The 16563-nt window shown below is 31.1% G+C and overlaps 1 protein-coding gene across 9 annotated transcripts in view; it reads right to left on the reverse strand.

Annotated features, from left to right (window-relative positions):
• Window positions 1-16563, reverse strand: part of Pdm3 (pou domain motif 3) — a 148327-nt gene that overhangs the window by 113051 nt on the left and 18713 nt on the right. For 7 of the 9 annotated variants that reach the window (XM_064216625.1, XM_064216621.1, XM_064216618.1 and 4 more), the window contains 2 exons: window positions 14053-14073; window positions 2552-2649 (listed from right to left, as the gene is read on the reverse strand). In XM_064216625.1, coding sequence (XP_064072695.1) covers window positions 2552-2626 — 75 coding nt within the window. In that variant the 5' untranslated portion in view covers window positions 2627-2649; window positions 14053-14073. The remainder of the gene's footprint in view (window positions 1-2551; window positions 2650-14052; window positions 14074-16563) is intronic. The other 2 variants (XM_064216624.1, XM_064216623.1) reach the window with 1 other exon arrangement.

The following is a 16563-nucleotide window of genomic DNA, read 5'->3' on the forward strand; positions in this document are numbered from 1 at the left end:
TTATTTTTTCCCAATATTTTTTCGGGATTTCCATTAGTAAAGCGTCTGTGGGGATAGTTTCGGGGACTAGTTTTGATAACTGCTTAAAGGGTTACTTATTTTACGTGTTATATTATTCCATACGGTTAAACTAGACCTTTATTGTGTTCTGTCGTTACATAACTCCTTAGACATTATAAAAGGATGAGAAAGACGGATGGTTTCTTAAACTTTATATCTTAAATAAATCGTGTAGGAATGACAGTTCAAAATTAAAAGTGGATCTAATATTAGTATAGGTTTAATTTTATTGTAGAATTACGTTATACAACAGCTGTTGTAGTTTGAATACGTACTTTAATGAAATGGCGCGAAAATAACAGACATGCGCGCGTAAGTCGACAGTTTATTTCGTAAGGTTGTTTAATAATCTTGTTTAGATTTTTAAGATTAGAACTCGTTGTAAAACTTATTGAAATAAACGTTGGTATATAGTAACGTTTTATTTAAATTTGAATAAATAAAAATAAGGTCTCTTCTTAATTTTGTACGTAATTTAAAATAATTAATGTTAATATAGAGTATTAAACTTTTAAAAAATAGAATTGTATTTATTTATTGTGTATTTAATTTTTTTAATGTTAGAAATTATTTATGATGTGACGAGGAAATAAAAGTGAACTTAGGTCCAGAGTCGATTAGGAGGGAAAACATCGGAGGACACACGACACAATGCGACATGACATTCAATTTAAACCCGGACGACGGACCACGCGTTCAATAATTAACATAATGTACTTTTTCTCCTTTTTGCACTTCCCGTTTGACACTCCATCACTCATGGAAATTCCATTTTCAATGCTGCTATATGAGGGTTGGGGTGCGGGGTGGTCTTTGCATCCGCGCAATGGACATGGCGGTTTCGGGGGCGAGGGTGGTCGAAAAAAAGATTGTTAAAAAGGCTGGCCCCCGCGACGGCGGTGTGTGAGTGCGTGTGTGTAAAAAAAGCTCACTAATCGATACTATAGATTCTGAGGCAAGTAGGTTGCGCCGGTACCACGCCGATTGGTCGGCTGCGATCGTTTCGAATTTTTTTACGGAGGCCTCTAACGAAGCGGTGGATGTTTAGTCTTTCGGCGCAATCGTGAGCACCTTTTGAGCTGAGCGCGGCCGAGTCGTCTTTTTACCGTCCGTTGCTGCCTAACTCGACGGTCAACACTTGAAAATTAAGCGTGCATATTCGCACTTAACTTTGTCCTTGTTCCTACTCTTTTAGCCACGTGTTTATAAAGAAACACATCGGGGTCTTTTGTTTTGGCTCGAGTTTTAAGTTTTGCTTTAAGCTTAACTTTGATACATGTTTTGTGTGAGTTGCTTAGTCGATTTGTGACTTTTGACGACGAATTTAATCTTGTTCTTTATGATAAGATAAAATTAAAAATACGTAAATAAATATATTTAGATTTTTTATACGTATGATTTTTTATTTGGATATCTCTGTCGTTTTAGTAAACCAAGGCGTAGATAGTCGCTAGTTAATATTTTACTAGAATTATTCAGTTCGACTTTTATATTGTGGACTTTAAAAAGTATTTATGAAGTCGTATGAAATTTCAATTTCTGAAATAAAATGGAAAATTTCACAATACATAGATAAAGAAACATTCATAATCCAAAGCCTTATCTTTGATACTGATATATGACACACAATTATTTTTATATATAAAAATAAATTACATAATAAAAAAATTTTTTTCTGTATCTGTATGTGTATGTGTAAGATCTGACTGTATAACATACAGATGCACACAAAGAAAATAACCGTCACGATATCAAATCGCGATCACACTTTACCTAAACCAATTGCCGCATTCCTTTGAACTTGGCTGCATTGTCTCCCTATTTCACACTAAAGTGGATCCCTGGTCTAACCCCGGTTCTCCTTTTGACATCGTTTGTTTCGCCCTTTTGCGGATTAAGGAGTTTTTTTAATTCTCTTGTCACAACTTACGCGGTTTTGTTGATCGAATTTATTCGAACTTCAAGTATTTCGGTAATAATCAAATACAGGTTAATGAGGAGTTTTTTAAATTGAAAATAGTTTCTATTTTTTTAGACTACTAATATTTTTTTATTAGTACAACAATAACAAAGCAAAGATCATTTTAAGTATTGCAAGAAGTATGGAAACCTTTGTTTCTTATAATTATTTAATTAATAAGAGATTTGAAATAATCTACTTCCTCGTGAAGAGAAGATTAGCGTTTTTTATTAAGTTTTAATTAACGGCTTATTGTTGCCGCTTCTGAAAATTTTAATTGATACTTTTAAATGAAATAAAAGTTTCGTAAGATAGATAAATAAAATTAAATTAGAAATTAATTAAAACCTTTAGTATTCTGTATATGTTTTGTTTCGTAATTTTATAACCATCCAAGATTTTATAAAGCCAACACTTTAAACAAAAAAAAAATATTAAAAGAACACTTTCCGAGGAAAGAAGCTAAGATAAAGAGGACAAATGATAACAATGTGCTGTAATAAGTAAGAGGTAGTAGGTTAAGAGGCTCACCTCATTCTTCAGGTTGATGGGCTCTTGCTGCGGCCGGGGCGGCGAGTGCCGGCCCCCCTCCGCGCCCTCCAGCATATCAGCCTCGCATCCCGACTCGTCTGAAAATAACAATATTAGATAAATACACGTATGCCACTGATCTCATAATAAAAAACTTTACATTAAACGTTATGTAGATTTAAGTTAAGTTAAAAATACAAATAGTTAATAGAGTAATTTTTAAACAATATAATTAAGTTGTACAACTATTATTAACTAAATAAGAAATAAAAATATATTTATTATTGTTAGAATCAATTACTGAGAGATTTGTAATTGACTCTCAAATTATGATATGAATAATAATTGATATTGTTTTTTAGTAATATTATATTTTAACTATTTATAATCTTTAAATGCCACAAAGAATATAAATAAAAATTACGATTGATACTTTTATGCAATCTCAGTTGAACGGCGTATAGATTCGCAGAAAACGAAAAACGCAACAAAATAGAAGGGACGAAACGCACACAAAGAATAATACTCACACAGACAAAATAAAGAATGTAACAAAGAACGAGTAACCATGACCGTTCCTAACACGTCTACAAAACTCGGGTCAAGATATGCCGAGTGAGGACGGAAACAGATTATCTTTTATTCGTAAGGATTGATAACATTTTACATGTATTATAACTTATATTACTAGTGACTTTAAATTTTGATAAAGAAAGAAACGTAAAGAACTTATTTAAATGTTCTAATAGTTCCAAGTTCCATGAAAGATTGTAACATAATTCTGATTTAAATACAGAGATCATATAGCTAGTTAAAAGTTTTAATAATGCGTCGAGAAAATCCTAGACATTTTAAAATAAAAAGATCTGAAGATAAGAAACATTGGAAGAAATATTTTAATACCTATTGGCCTAATTTACAGATAAAAAGTGCACTAAATATGTTAAAACTTTGATTACAGAGAAAGTCAATAAAATAATGACGAGATGTCTTTTAAAGAAAGTAAAAAAAAAAAAAAACGATATAAAATATCAAAATTACAATCCAACTTATTTAAAAAGGAAACTATTTTTTAAAAACAGTTACGAAATAAAATAAGATTCAATATTAGAAAGATACTCTTTTCTTCATTCTGAATTGACATAGAAAATAATATACGATCCAATATAAAGCAGCACACGCACACATCGAAGAAAAATTGAAGAATAACACAACATGCCGTACGTACACCCAAATAAAGGAACGGAGCAAAAGAACGCGCAACCATGACCGTCCCCAACGTGTCTGCAAGTAGGTCAAGACCCGGCGAATTAGGAAGGAAAATTCACGTCTATTTACCTGGGGGAAACCGTATCGTCGTCTCCCATATTCAGCTACACAATTGTGAACGAACTTAACTTGAGTTGATGATGAGATGCATTTAAGAAAATCTATTTTTTAAATAGTGTTTATAATTTTTTTATGATTACGATAATAATGGTTTTGTTTTTTGCGGTTATTGTTAACTATTAAAATTTATTATTCGTATTGAAATTCGTTTTTGTTCTTGATTTAAGGTATTCTAGCAAAATATTCATTTAGCAAACATATCGTCATCATATAAGCTAAGCCTGTTTGTTTATTCATTGTACTGCACTGATTTCACTAGAAGCCTCAGTAAGATCTACAATACTGGGAATCACATCGAATAATAGTTCCGTTTGATTTTGTTTGCTTTCCGATAAATTCGAATGATTCTTCAATTCCTTATAGTCGATAAACTCATGTTTTACGAGTTCTAAGATACAAAACTTATATTCGTCGGCATATTTTTCCGGATTAAGAACATTTACACCAACAACATTTAACGCTTAAGATTACGTATAATATATTTCTAGTCGTTCATCGTAATAATTTATGATAGTTTTTATTCTGGGAAGTGTTTTATCTTCTTTTTGTGTCTATATAATTGATCTTACTTAAGCAATAAAATAATATATATGTAAAGTCATCAGCTAATTTTAATATTTTTACAAAGCAATTTAGCGATATTCCTAACTCAATCTCGTTTATAATGAACTCGTTAAAGTGGCAGATTTCCAAACGAAACGTGATAAATGTGAAAATTTTCACTTAAAAACAAACACAGTAAAAGCGTACGAGCACTTCAATCAGCTCGGCTCCAAACAAATCCGAACCTTAACAACATTACAAACTAAGACACCACCGATCATTGTTCTGCAAATAGCCGGCCGGCCTAAGCAATAGGAACTGATGCCAAAACGTAGCAGCCGTCGAATATGATTGCTCCTAATGCGGCGGGCGATAAGGGGGTGAGGCTAGGTTTGAGAAGGGGAGGGGGGTTACTGCGTCGCGCCGTGTTTCTGACCGAGCAGTAAGTCTGGCTTAATCCTATCGGAAACGCGGACCCCCATTGAAGATCGGCGAGGACTCAATGCGGGGCACCGATCCGTCGATATATCTCGAGATATCGGTTTAGTCAACGTTGGTTTTGTGATCGGTGGCTGTATTCGAGTGAAACGATTTATCAGCTGAGAGCGGCTGTTAATTATACATCGTACGTTGCAAATCATTTTTGCGGATGTTTGCACTAGTATTATAGTTTATACAAATTACGGCGATTCACGATAACAATCTAAACGCATATATTATAATTCATTACCGATTAGCCTGTGGCGCCGCTGCGTTTTCTAATCAGATAATATTTTATTATTAGAACGTTACTATTGATAAATTAGATTCTTAAGAACTACGGTGTTTTCTAATTACATAAATGAGTATAAATATGATTAATCCAGCACATTTTATGTAAGTAATTGCACCAAAATAGTACTTAAAAAATGTATATAATCGTTGTTTTCCTCAAATTAATCCAAATATATACCTATAGTAGTTGCAATGAATTCATGAACATTTCCTCCAAATTCAATCAATGCTATTACAAGGAATTCATTTATGAATCGATGCCATAATATACCTGATTATGTATTTGGTCGTTAATAAATCATTGTGATTTTTCAGTATATTTTATGACATTAAAAGTAAGTAAGCAATGTCACATTCATAAAACAATTTTGCAGTAATATTCTACATGAAAATTTAAAACAAGCCAAATAAAGCTCTCGATATTTAATAAGTAACGAATCGTCGATAATCATCAAAAGCCGAGACTTATCCGCCTTGCGTTAACCTCGTGCGCCCAGGCGGTCAGGGGGGGACATTACAAATTAATAGCACAAAGACCGGCCGCAGATCGCCTGCGAAAATTTACAGGCACCAGACACTTATAGTGCACTGCAGACGATAAAGGCCGTGTACACGTATTATATATTAAGGTGTCGGCTATTTTGGCACTGGGTTATGTGTGTAAATTTGTGATGCTCAACACTTTGTGACTTAATCTTGACGCCACGCTGCATCGTCACGTAATTACGACGCAAATGGGAAAATCTGAAATATTTCCTATTGAAGGTTACGTCACTTATATATGTATATTTGTCAACATTTTTATAATAAATATATACACATAAATAACATGAGTCTGTTTTATTAAATACAGGAAATTAAAATGGTCTTTTTTAAAATGTAATTCTAATTTAAGATCTGTCTATTTCTACGACATATTAACGTTTATCATAAGCGTGATAAGCGCATCTAAAACTACGTTGTCTCGACGGGAAAGTTATAAGTCCAGTATGTTATGAATCTCCTAATACTATTCCTAGTATTACGTAGTGCTTGCAAGAGATTCGGATAGTCACACGGATGGTGAAATTGAATTCAAAATATAATGAAAAATTTGAGAATAGCTGGAAGCTTTGTTAATATAATAAAATACTTATGTTATTATTATGGACTAACTACTAGCGATACTATTGTTTATAGTTCGGTAAATTATTCGTAACAGTAGATAAAACTGCACTCACATCTTAGTTTTAAAAAGGGGTTCTCTGTTTGATATTTTAGAAAATAGGTAGGCGGACGGGCGCTTAATGGGAAGTCGTCAACACCGCCTATAATAAACATTCCGTACACATCACCACGTACATATCACCAATGCGCCACCAACCTCGGGAACCAAGATATTATGAGGTCCCTTGAGCCTGTAGTTACTCTGAGTCACTCACACTTCAAACTGCAACACAACAATAGTAAGTGTTGTTGCATGGCGGTAGAATATATATAGCAAGAGTAGTAGAGTAACTCTGTCTATGTCTATCACGGCCAAACCACTGAACCGTATTTGATGAAATTTAGTAGCAAGCTTGACCCCCCAGGAAGGTCCTAGGACATTTTTATGTACCTGATGACCAACACCTAAAACGTGAAGTCGTGGACGACAACTAGTCCACTATATTTAATAATTACAGAATTGAAGGGACACACGTATCCAAATAATATCTAGTCTAAATAGATTTCCAACATCTCACGAGGGAAATGAGTACGAGCTCTTACAGAATCTCACCTCACATCTTGTGCTGCTATCATTGTTGAAAATGGTTAGATTGAGAAATTCTCCGTCAACAGGATAAGACGACTTGCCGGAATTATTCCTCGGATCGCATTATTAAAGCAACCGAGTTCCGTACTCATTCAGTTAAAGATTTATCGGTGACGTCTAGAATCCAAGAGAATATACATTTTGAGTTTATAGGTTATTTGTGTATAGAATAAATAATTATTGATCGTTATGTGGAAATAAAATCAACTTGCACATATTTCATAAAATATATTTCATAAAACGTGCTAGTATTCTAACTTCAGTTTTACGGGCATTTCGAATGCGGATTGAACTCGTAATAGCCACGTATAGGTATCAAACAAACGGAATAAAGACGATCCATTAGTAAGGATCGCTGAATACTTAACCGAGATTATTTTAACAGTATACCCTTTTCGCTTAATGCTTTTTTCTGTTCGACTCGAATATCATTTGTCGAAGCTTTAACGAATGCCTCTCTACAAAAGTAAGCGGACAAATTGCTTCTAAAACAACAAAAGCTGACCGGAAAAATTCACAATCGTACCGAATCATTAATCTCAGAAACAAATGGAAATCGGCCGACATCTGCTATACTGCTCGAAAAAAAATATGCCCGCCATAGTCGACAGTTGTCACGTTATTCTCGACGGGATTAATTAGAAATGCGATTAAAAGCAAACAAAACAGGGAATGGTGAACTTAAATTAATGAAAAATTACCACCCTCCGCGAGCACTCGTCAACTCTTTTTTTTTAACGGGGTCGCTCCCGCGCATTAAGCGGCTTTAATTTGAATTCGAAATTAGAATTACGCGCGCTTTATAATTATTGTTTTTTTTTTCGGCCAGCGACGGTTGATGTCTAATTCTAAAAACAGTTGATTATACAGCCATTATGTGTTTTTAATGCTATATATTTACGCGGCTTCCACGAATTTCAAATCATCAAAAGTCGAATGTATTATAAACGACTTCAATGTTTAATGACGGGTTTATTCATGTTATATGTACGCTTCTAATGTTCTTACTAACATAATGTTATAAGTGCGTAAAGCCTAATACACTACACAAATTGAATATAACTTGTAGCATAGTTTCATCCGTATCATATATATGTTTAACTTGTGAAAGTGACTTTGTGTTTGTATATATAAAGCTTTTATTCGTAAAATTACTGGATATTTCAACAAAACGCACGCATCCTATTAAATAACTCTTTCTCCTGATTTTTTTTTTCTAATGTTGGCTTTATAATAAATATATACCTAAACAGGCATCATAAAAAAACATAATGACGCACACGCACGATTTTACCGCGCAATTTAAATTTAGAACAATGTCGTTCGGAAATAATAAGTGATCGGGACACCCGAAGGGCAATGATGAGTGCTTTTGTACGTCGAGTGCGACGAGGGCTCTCTACGTACGCGCTTCGAGGAATCCAGAGAGTTTTTTTTTTTTTTAATTTTATATTTTTTCAGCGCAGTGACAATGTTTCGTAAAAAGTTTCAATTATTAATAAGGTTTAAATGAAGTGCGTTTTAATGTGAATCAATTAGTCTTCAATTATAAATACGTTTTGTATTATTTCCGAACGTAGAGGGCTACTTTATTTGAGATGCAATTACAATTAATTAGTATGAAAAACGTCGCTGTTGTAATGTAATTTTATTTTTAAAATCCATAATTTTTAATACATTCACTTGCGTGCGTCAAGTGCGTGCATTCCTTTGAAGGTTTTTTTATCTGCTTCGTGTGGATATAAGAAAATACGAAAAATTGCCGGAATCATTTTTTGTTACGTAGGTACACATGCCTAGTTCAAATTCCGTATACAGTAATAGTGTTTTATATAGCTGGTATTTTATACCGTTTCTTAATAGAGTAATATTGTAAAAGTATTATATATACTTAGTATTAATTATTCTTCGAAATATAACTAATTAAGTGTCTTTAGAGGTCATAGAGTGTCATAGTGCACCTGGTTGCTACCAAGTTGCTATCATTATATCTTATGTAAGTACTAAATAGTATACACAATAAGGAATAGAGTATTTGAAAATAATTAAATGAAAACAAAAATAAATCCCATTAGAATTTGAAAATTAAGAGTAAATAAGACCGTTTTTAAAAAAGAGCTAGAGAAAATGAGACAGAATGGCAGCCTGGAGGGGGAATAACGGTTTTTCTTACGTAACGATTTATGTCAATTGAGTCTACTGTAAGCCGCGTAAAAGAAGTTCGTACCAATAATAACATTCGTAAAAATCGCTCATAATATCAAGGACTATTAGTTTAATTTTGTTATCTTAATAATCTGTTCCATATTTAAATAAAGAATACTTCAGTTTTCAGATAAACAAAACTCAAAACATATTCACCGTTGCTAATTGAAAAAAGAAAAAACAAACCTTTCACTGTGATAACGCAACTGTCAAAGTATTTTGATGGTAACTTGTTTTCGATTACATTATATGGTACCAAGAGATAACGTGTAAAGCTGCGTCTCCACAAAAAGAAAAATGTTAGCTTTTCAGCATCGTGTAGTCACGCGTTATTGAAAGTGTCTGTGATTACTTTAAGCTGTTAACAAAACAAGCCAGATTTTTATGTTATAGTTCATAACTTTATAATAATTACAAATAGTTAAACCTTTATATCCGCACCGATAAAGATACACACCAATAAGATCTTAGTTCTAATTTTATTTCTTTTCTAAAAATAAGGGACTGTAATCATTACAAATTAAAAATAACTTTTCGAATATAGAATACATATTCCGAACCCGCGGTAGATTGATAACTTATAAATTGACATTACAAAACACGATAAATAAAGCGTTATTTCTTTCTATCTTTGTCTATATCCCTAATGGATAAAAAGGACAAAACGATGTCCTTTGTTCATCTATTATCATAATAAACATCACTGTCACGTTCCTTTGAACTGTTTTAATAATAGTAATATAATAATAGTTTTGTAGCTGAAACAAAACTTTATTGCGAGAACATCAAGAGAACTAAATCGTAATGAAGGAAACGTGGTGTAAAATGTCCTAATGCGTGATTTATGACCGTATTACACGTTGCAATGGTACGTTCACGGAGCGGACACTGGTGTGTGTGCGGTAGGACATACTCCATCGGTTAACTAAATGTTATTTACATACTATTGTTTGAAAAATGTTTGTTCAATTAGTACAAACACTTTATACATGTATATTGTTTTTGACGTAAAGATTTTCGTCTACTTATAGATCTATTCACTTACGAATAGTACCTATTCTATATTAAATAAATATATATTTAATAAAATAAATTTATACATATATAATATAATTTGTATTTTTTTGCTGTCGTTACTTTGAGTCACGCACACACATCTGCATGAGCGTCACTCATACTAATGTACGACACTAATAATATTTTTTCATGGAGAGGCGCGTCTTCGTAAGTGAATAGAAGAAAAACTAATCTATAGGTAGACAAAAAACTGTTGTTTAAAAAATGTCTGTCCATTAAGTAAAATCATTTACGAATTGTTTTTATGTCGGTCAAATCTACAGACCGAGTTAGTACTTTTAATACAACATAGTTTCCGAGTTATCGTTAGTAAAACTAAATTTTTTTAGTAATAATTTTCCGTATATTTTTGTTACATGCTGGGTTTGCTATTTAATCTTACATTAAATATTTTTTTTACAGTTCGATTAAGGAAAAAACTTTTAGCGTTGAATAACCAGTTGATATTTATTATAATTTATTGTCACTTTTAGTTTTTAATGGTACTCGTCTTATAACAAAAATCTACATTATCTCCGTCCATAATTATGGAAACACCTTAATTATATCCGACTCACATAAACTAATTACCTATTTTACGAGTGTATGTAATACAGCCTTCCTAAGCTGCCGTGTTATAGCTATTTTATTGATGTGAACATGGCGCTATGACGCAAAGAATGTGTTTTTTAATATATCTGTGAGAATTACATTTTCAAATATACTTTTTTTTAAACTGGCTTTCTCGTTTATACCAATATATAATACAAATGGGTTAAGATAGTAATTTTTTTTTAATAACTCAGAAAACGAGGACTAAATAACATACTATTATATAAATTATTTTATGGGAATATGATATTATTTATCTGTGTTTATTGTTTAAGCAATGACGATGTCAGCTGTTTATGGTTGCATAGAGTAACATAAATATGAATACTATGATACAATAAACAATAAATTAAAAAGGTTAATTTTGACATTTCAAAATGTTGCCAGATAAATTATAAGTCGTCATATTGTCACAGAGATATACTCACTAAAACCTCCTTTAGATCTCTGTGCATGCTCACTTTATGACGAATGCTTCTAATATTCTAAGAATATGACACAGACAAAGGTATCATAAGGTAAGTGTAATACAAAGTCTTATGTCGGTTCCAAATCGCCTCACAACAACAGACTTAATATTAAACTATTCAATCCATATTCACATACATAATATAAAAGTATGGTTTAATTAGCACATCGACTTAAATCGGTAAACTGTTTCATACGGGACAATTATGAAACTTATTTACTAGTGTACAATTTTCACGAACTGTTACCGAAATCCCCGCATTCCGCTCCATCACAAACGCGCTTTAAACACAAAATTAACCCCGCGAACATTTACAAATATCGGTCAATTAACCGGCGAGTGAGATAACAATTGAAATCGGTTTCACTTTCATCGAGGCCCGGTTAACGCGCTAAATATAATAATAGATCAGTAGATACATCAATGGTCCACCGTGTGTACTCTTTATTTTTGTTGCATAATAGCCTCTATCCTGACGTAGTAAGGGCCATGTTTTCGATTGTCTGTCCCGCCACTTTCAATTTCCGAACGTTGAAACAGATTAAATAAATGTTCGTATAGTCTGTTGACGCGAGCTTTGACCACATGTTTTGTTACGGAATACTTACTGGTTTTAATAAATAATAGACTAAAAGCACGCTTTGAATTGTTCAGATTCATCGGAATTGTTTGTTTTATTATCATTGTTGAATTTAATTTTAATTGTTTTATTTTAAATCTTTGTAAAAAGCATTTATATGATCACTCTAAACTGAGTACTAATATAGTTGCGGATTGTTACGAATGCCAATAAAAACAATATCGAATTCGAATATTATCCCGAAGCGATTGGATGAAAAAAGATGTAAGAAACATGCTAGTGGATATTAAAAAATATTATGACTGTGAAGTTATTAAATGCACAATGTCTATATAAGCAATTTCGGATCGAGATGTTACAGGATAAATTTAAATGACATTTACTTAGTTACTAGTTCGGAACGTAAGTTCTACCAAGAAGAACACCATGAAATTCAATAGCTGATCTTTTTCTAAAATACTACGTACAACTAGGTAAGTAATATGTTACAATGAACAAAATACATCTAATCGATAATATTGTCTTGTCTAATAATCATATTACATATATCGTTGTAATATAACATTTTAATTAATGAATTAACATAGTTAGTAATCTGCGAAATCCCATTACAAAAACGACCCCATTCTCCAGTAAAGATATATTGACTTTGATGAGTCGATAAATTCAATAGAATTTCTAGTGAATTAACATGTATAAACATATGTACTTACTTGTTATAAAAAACTATTATTAGTATATAAAGATACATTTTTTATAAAAAAAAGTTCTATCGTTTTTTTTTGTATCAATTAAAGCAAATTATAAATTATTAAAACAGGTCACAGTGACTTTAATGGAATAAATTATTAACATTAAGTCCTTAAATATGAATTAAAAATAATAACTGCATAAATCTTGACCGCGTGGATTGGTGGCAAGAATGCTAGCAACCTTTCCCCGTTGAATGATTAAATTTAAAACATCATATAAGACAATATACGTAGCAACAAATATATACAATTTCCAAATTAAGCAAGGCGTTCATAATAAAATTGCAGATAATAAATACAATTCCAATAAAAATCATGAATATTCTTAAATGCAGTCATGAACAAAATCTCACATAAAACTCAATTTACGTCCTACATTTACACGTTGCATTAAGCATTATTATTTGAAACAATAACGTAATTAATGTTCACAATAAAGCGGCAACACAAACGATATGAAAGCATTCGTGCTCCTCACTACCATCGAAAAGATTTTACGATTTATTCCACTAACATCTGTACATACACTACGTGTACAATCATAAAAATTGCTCATCCATAAACGTTCCTTATAATAATATAATTTTAAAGCCGATCATTCGATAATCAACTGTAAGTATTTCGTTTAGAGTTCATTTTTATGTTACGAATTAACGATTCATTAGTGATTTGAATGAAAGGGTTGGCAAATCCAACTTCTATTGTTAATAGTCACGCGTCAATGTATTAAATATAATTATGCGTTATTATATTACGTATAGAAATTATTATTATTGGAACTACTTGAATGTGAATAAGACTAAATCGTTGAACAAAGATTTATTTCAAAGGATTAGACTTGAATGATATATTCAATTTATTTTTAACAGTCAAAAAAAAGATTAATGATTTAAATCATGTAAAGTTTCTTTTCAGTTCTGTAGAATCCACATTCCATGCTGAGAACTTTAGCTTTAACCGGTCTTGCTGTATTACGAATCAAAAGTGTTCCTATTCGTACCAACTAAAATAAAGTTTATATTGTTTTTTTTTTAATATACAGCATATAGATTTCAATAAACATTTATTATATATATATATTTTTAATTTATCTGTAAGTTAAAAAGGATAAGAAAACGTTAGTAATATTTAAAAAAATAAATAAGTAGAATGAACTACTATAAATGTTTTTAAATTTAAATTGGTAACACTGATTTTGATTTATTTAACTGATTTGATCACGTTCTTACATATCCATTATTATCTTTGTTTCACCACAATCGGTTCAGTAATTTCTAGAGCACGTGCCTGCCTCCAGCGGATTAGTAATAAAAAAAAGAATCTTACTCTTATCCCATCGGTGATAACCTGACAACAAAAAATATTATATAGTTCTGACTTTTAAGGATATCTTTAATTTTTGCAATACACAAAATATTATAATTATAAATAAAAACAATCTTTAAAGTTCGACATAACCAATAAATAGATTAAAAGATTCGTAACTATAAGGTTTGCGTACTTCTTTTTTAGTTTTATATTATGGAATTTGATGAAGAGTTTTTTTTAATTCGTATGTGATAGCCGAAGGCATTAATTTTTTTTTCTAAACTATAATCGAGTACTGACATAGTTTTTGTAATTCAAAACAAATTAGGCTATACTTGACTGCTTATATAAAATTTGATTAAATAAATAGGTTGTTAATAATAAACCCAAGACCCATATTAATCTCGAAATGTAAGTATTATGAAACGACTCATTCCTTAATACAATTATATTTACCATAAAAAGGCGCGAAGAATGGACATCTTGTTATTTCAATTCTAATTATATTTAATGTGGTTGTTATTTTTTTGAGTTTTAATGCGCGCCCGCTATAAAAAGATAATCACAAAAATAATTGAAACGAAATAATAAAGGGAGTAAGAAAGGGGGGTGGGGTGGCGATTAATGACAGGGGGAGGCGCGGGATAGTCAGCGCATTACGACCTAAATAATCAACATAATTACACTTTTTACCCCGGTTTCCCCTTAACTCTCTAAGTGCTAGTAGAAAGAAGCTATTCATTCACATTGGTTTTTTAAATGACAGTTTTATTTGATGTAGTTTTTAAAAGCAGACGCACATCGAAGATTTTCAGTATTCGATATATATTAAATTATTTAAAATTATATCGATCGCTCGTGTTATAAAATATATTCTTTTATATACAAATAATTTTAGGGTCTAATTTACTTTTAAAAAAAATGACGTATTAATAATGGCATTATTTATTTTCACAAAGTGTTAGTAAGATATTAAAAACCTCATTATATCGATGCTGTGGTAAAATTAACTAACTTAATTTTAATTTCTAATACGTACATCCATTTCTTTCTAAAATATCCTACATTGTTTAAAAAGGTATTTAATAGACGACATAGTTATAACATAATTGTATTTTACGTTTGTCAAGTTAAGTGATTTCAAAAGACTAAAACAACAGTATTAAGTTAAACAGACTGATTGAAAAAAATATTATTAATATTGATGACTCAATCTATTTATAAATAGTTAACACAAAATAATGCATGTATTCTTGACGCGACCCGTATTATTTATTATTATATTATGTTATTTGTATTATTATAGTATTTATAAATCGAATTAATAATTACAATTTATAAATTCCCAATAGATAGGGATTAACCCACATGACCGCATTAAATTAGCGTTATCAAAACTACGTTTTCCGTGTTACACGTTAGCGCCAAATGTACAAGAAATAAACCTTAGCGGTATGATTTTTTTTATTATTGAAGGAAGTCAAAGGAAAAGAAAATAGTGTAAAAAAAAAATCAAGTACAAAATACACAGTTAATAGCCTTTCTTTGATTTAATTATTAATTACAATATTTAAGCGCAAATAATAAACATAATAATTATGTTATTTCAATCAAAATACACATTTTTATATTTATTTCTTGTACTACATATTTTGCTTGTATGCATACACTTATAAAAAATGAAATTTATACGAAGTAAACTGACAGATATATATTTTTTTTCTATTACATAATAAATTATATTGTGTTAAGATTTAATTAAGGAAGCGAAAAAGCGAACAAATCGTTGTTGTAGGTAATGAAACTTATAGTAAACTAGCTGTGCCCGCGACTTCGTGCGCGATTGAATTTAACAAGAAAGTTATTCTTGTAGCCTAAGTTACTTCTTATGACATCAGCTATCTGCCAGTAAAAGTCCCGTCAAAATCGGTCCAGCCGTTCCAGAGATTAGCCGGAACAAACAGACAGACAAAAATTGATTTTAATAATACAAACAGACACTCCAATTTTATTATATGTATAGATGTAGATTAAAATATTAATGTAACAATATTTTTAAATCAAACAGCACAAAGTTTTAACGTATTGTTCCAATAATAAAAAAAAAAAAATACGATGCAATTATTTAAATTGATAATAGATAGACATAATAATAACTTAATAAATTTTAAGTATTGAGAGCGATTATTTTTAACACATACATAATTCCTAATTTCAATCGAAGAATGAGTCAAAAACGCGTAAAGAACTGATTTAATAGTCTGTTGTGTTTTTGTTGTTGTTTTGATTCATTTTATGTTTAGATAGAGTCAAAGCTGACGAAAGAAATAGCGGTCAACGGTTGGCTACTAGGTACACACACAATAGTAACGTAGTACGACGTTGGGCGAGTGTCAAATGTAGCCGTCACGCACACTAAGATAAAGTTAGTTCGTTTATTATCTTTTGTAGTAATAATCTCAGAAAATCTTAAATATAGAGGTTGATATACATGCTTGAGATTAATACACAAGGTCACTGTTCATGAAC

This window comes from Vanessa tameamea, chromosome 13 (genome assembly GCF_037043105.1).
Source record: "Vanessa tameamea isolate UH-Manoa-2023 chromosome 13, ilVanTame1 primary haplotype, whole genome shotgun sequence".
Classification (NCBI taxonomy): domain Eukaryota; kingdom Metazoa; phylum Arthropoda; class Insecta; order Lepidoptera; family Nymphalidae; genus Vanessa; species Vanessa tameamea.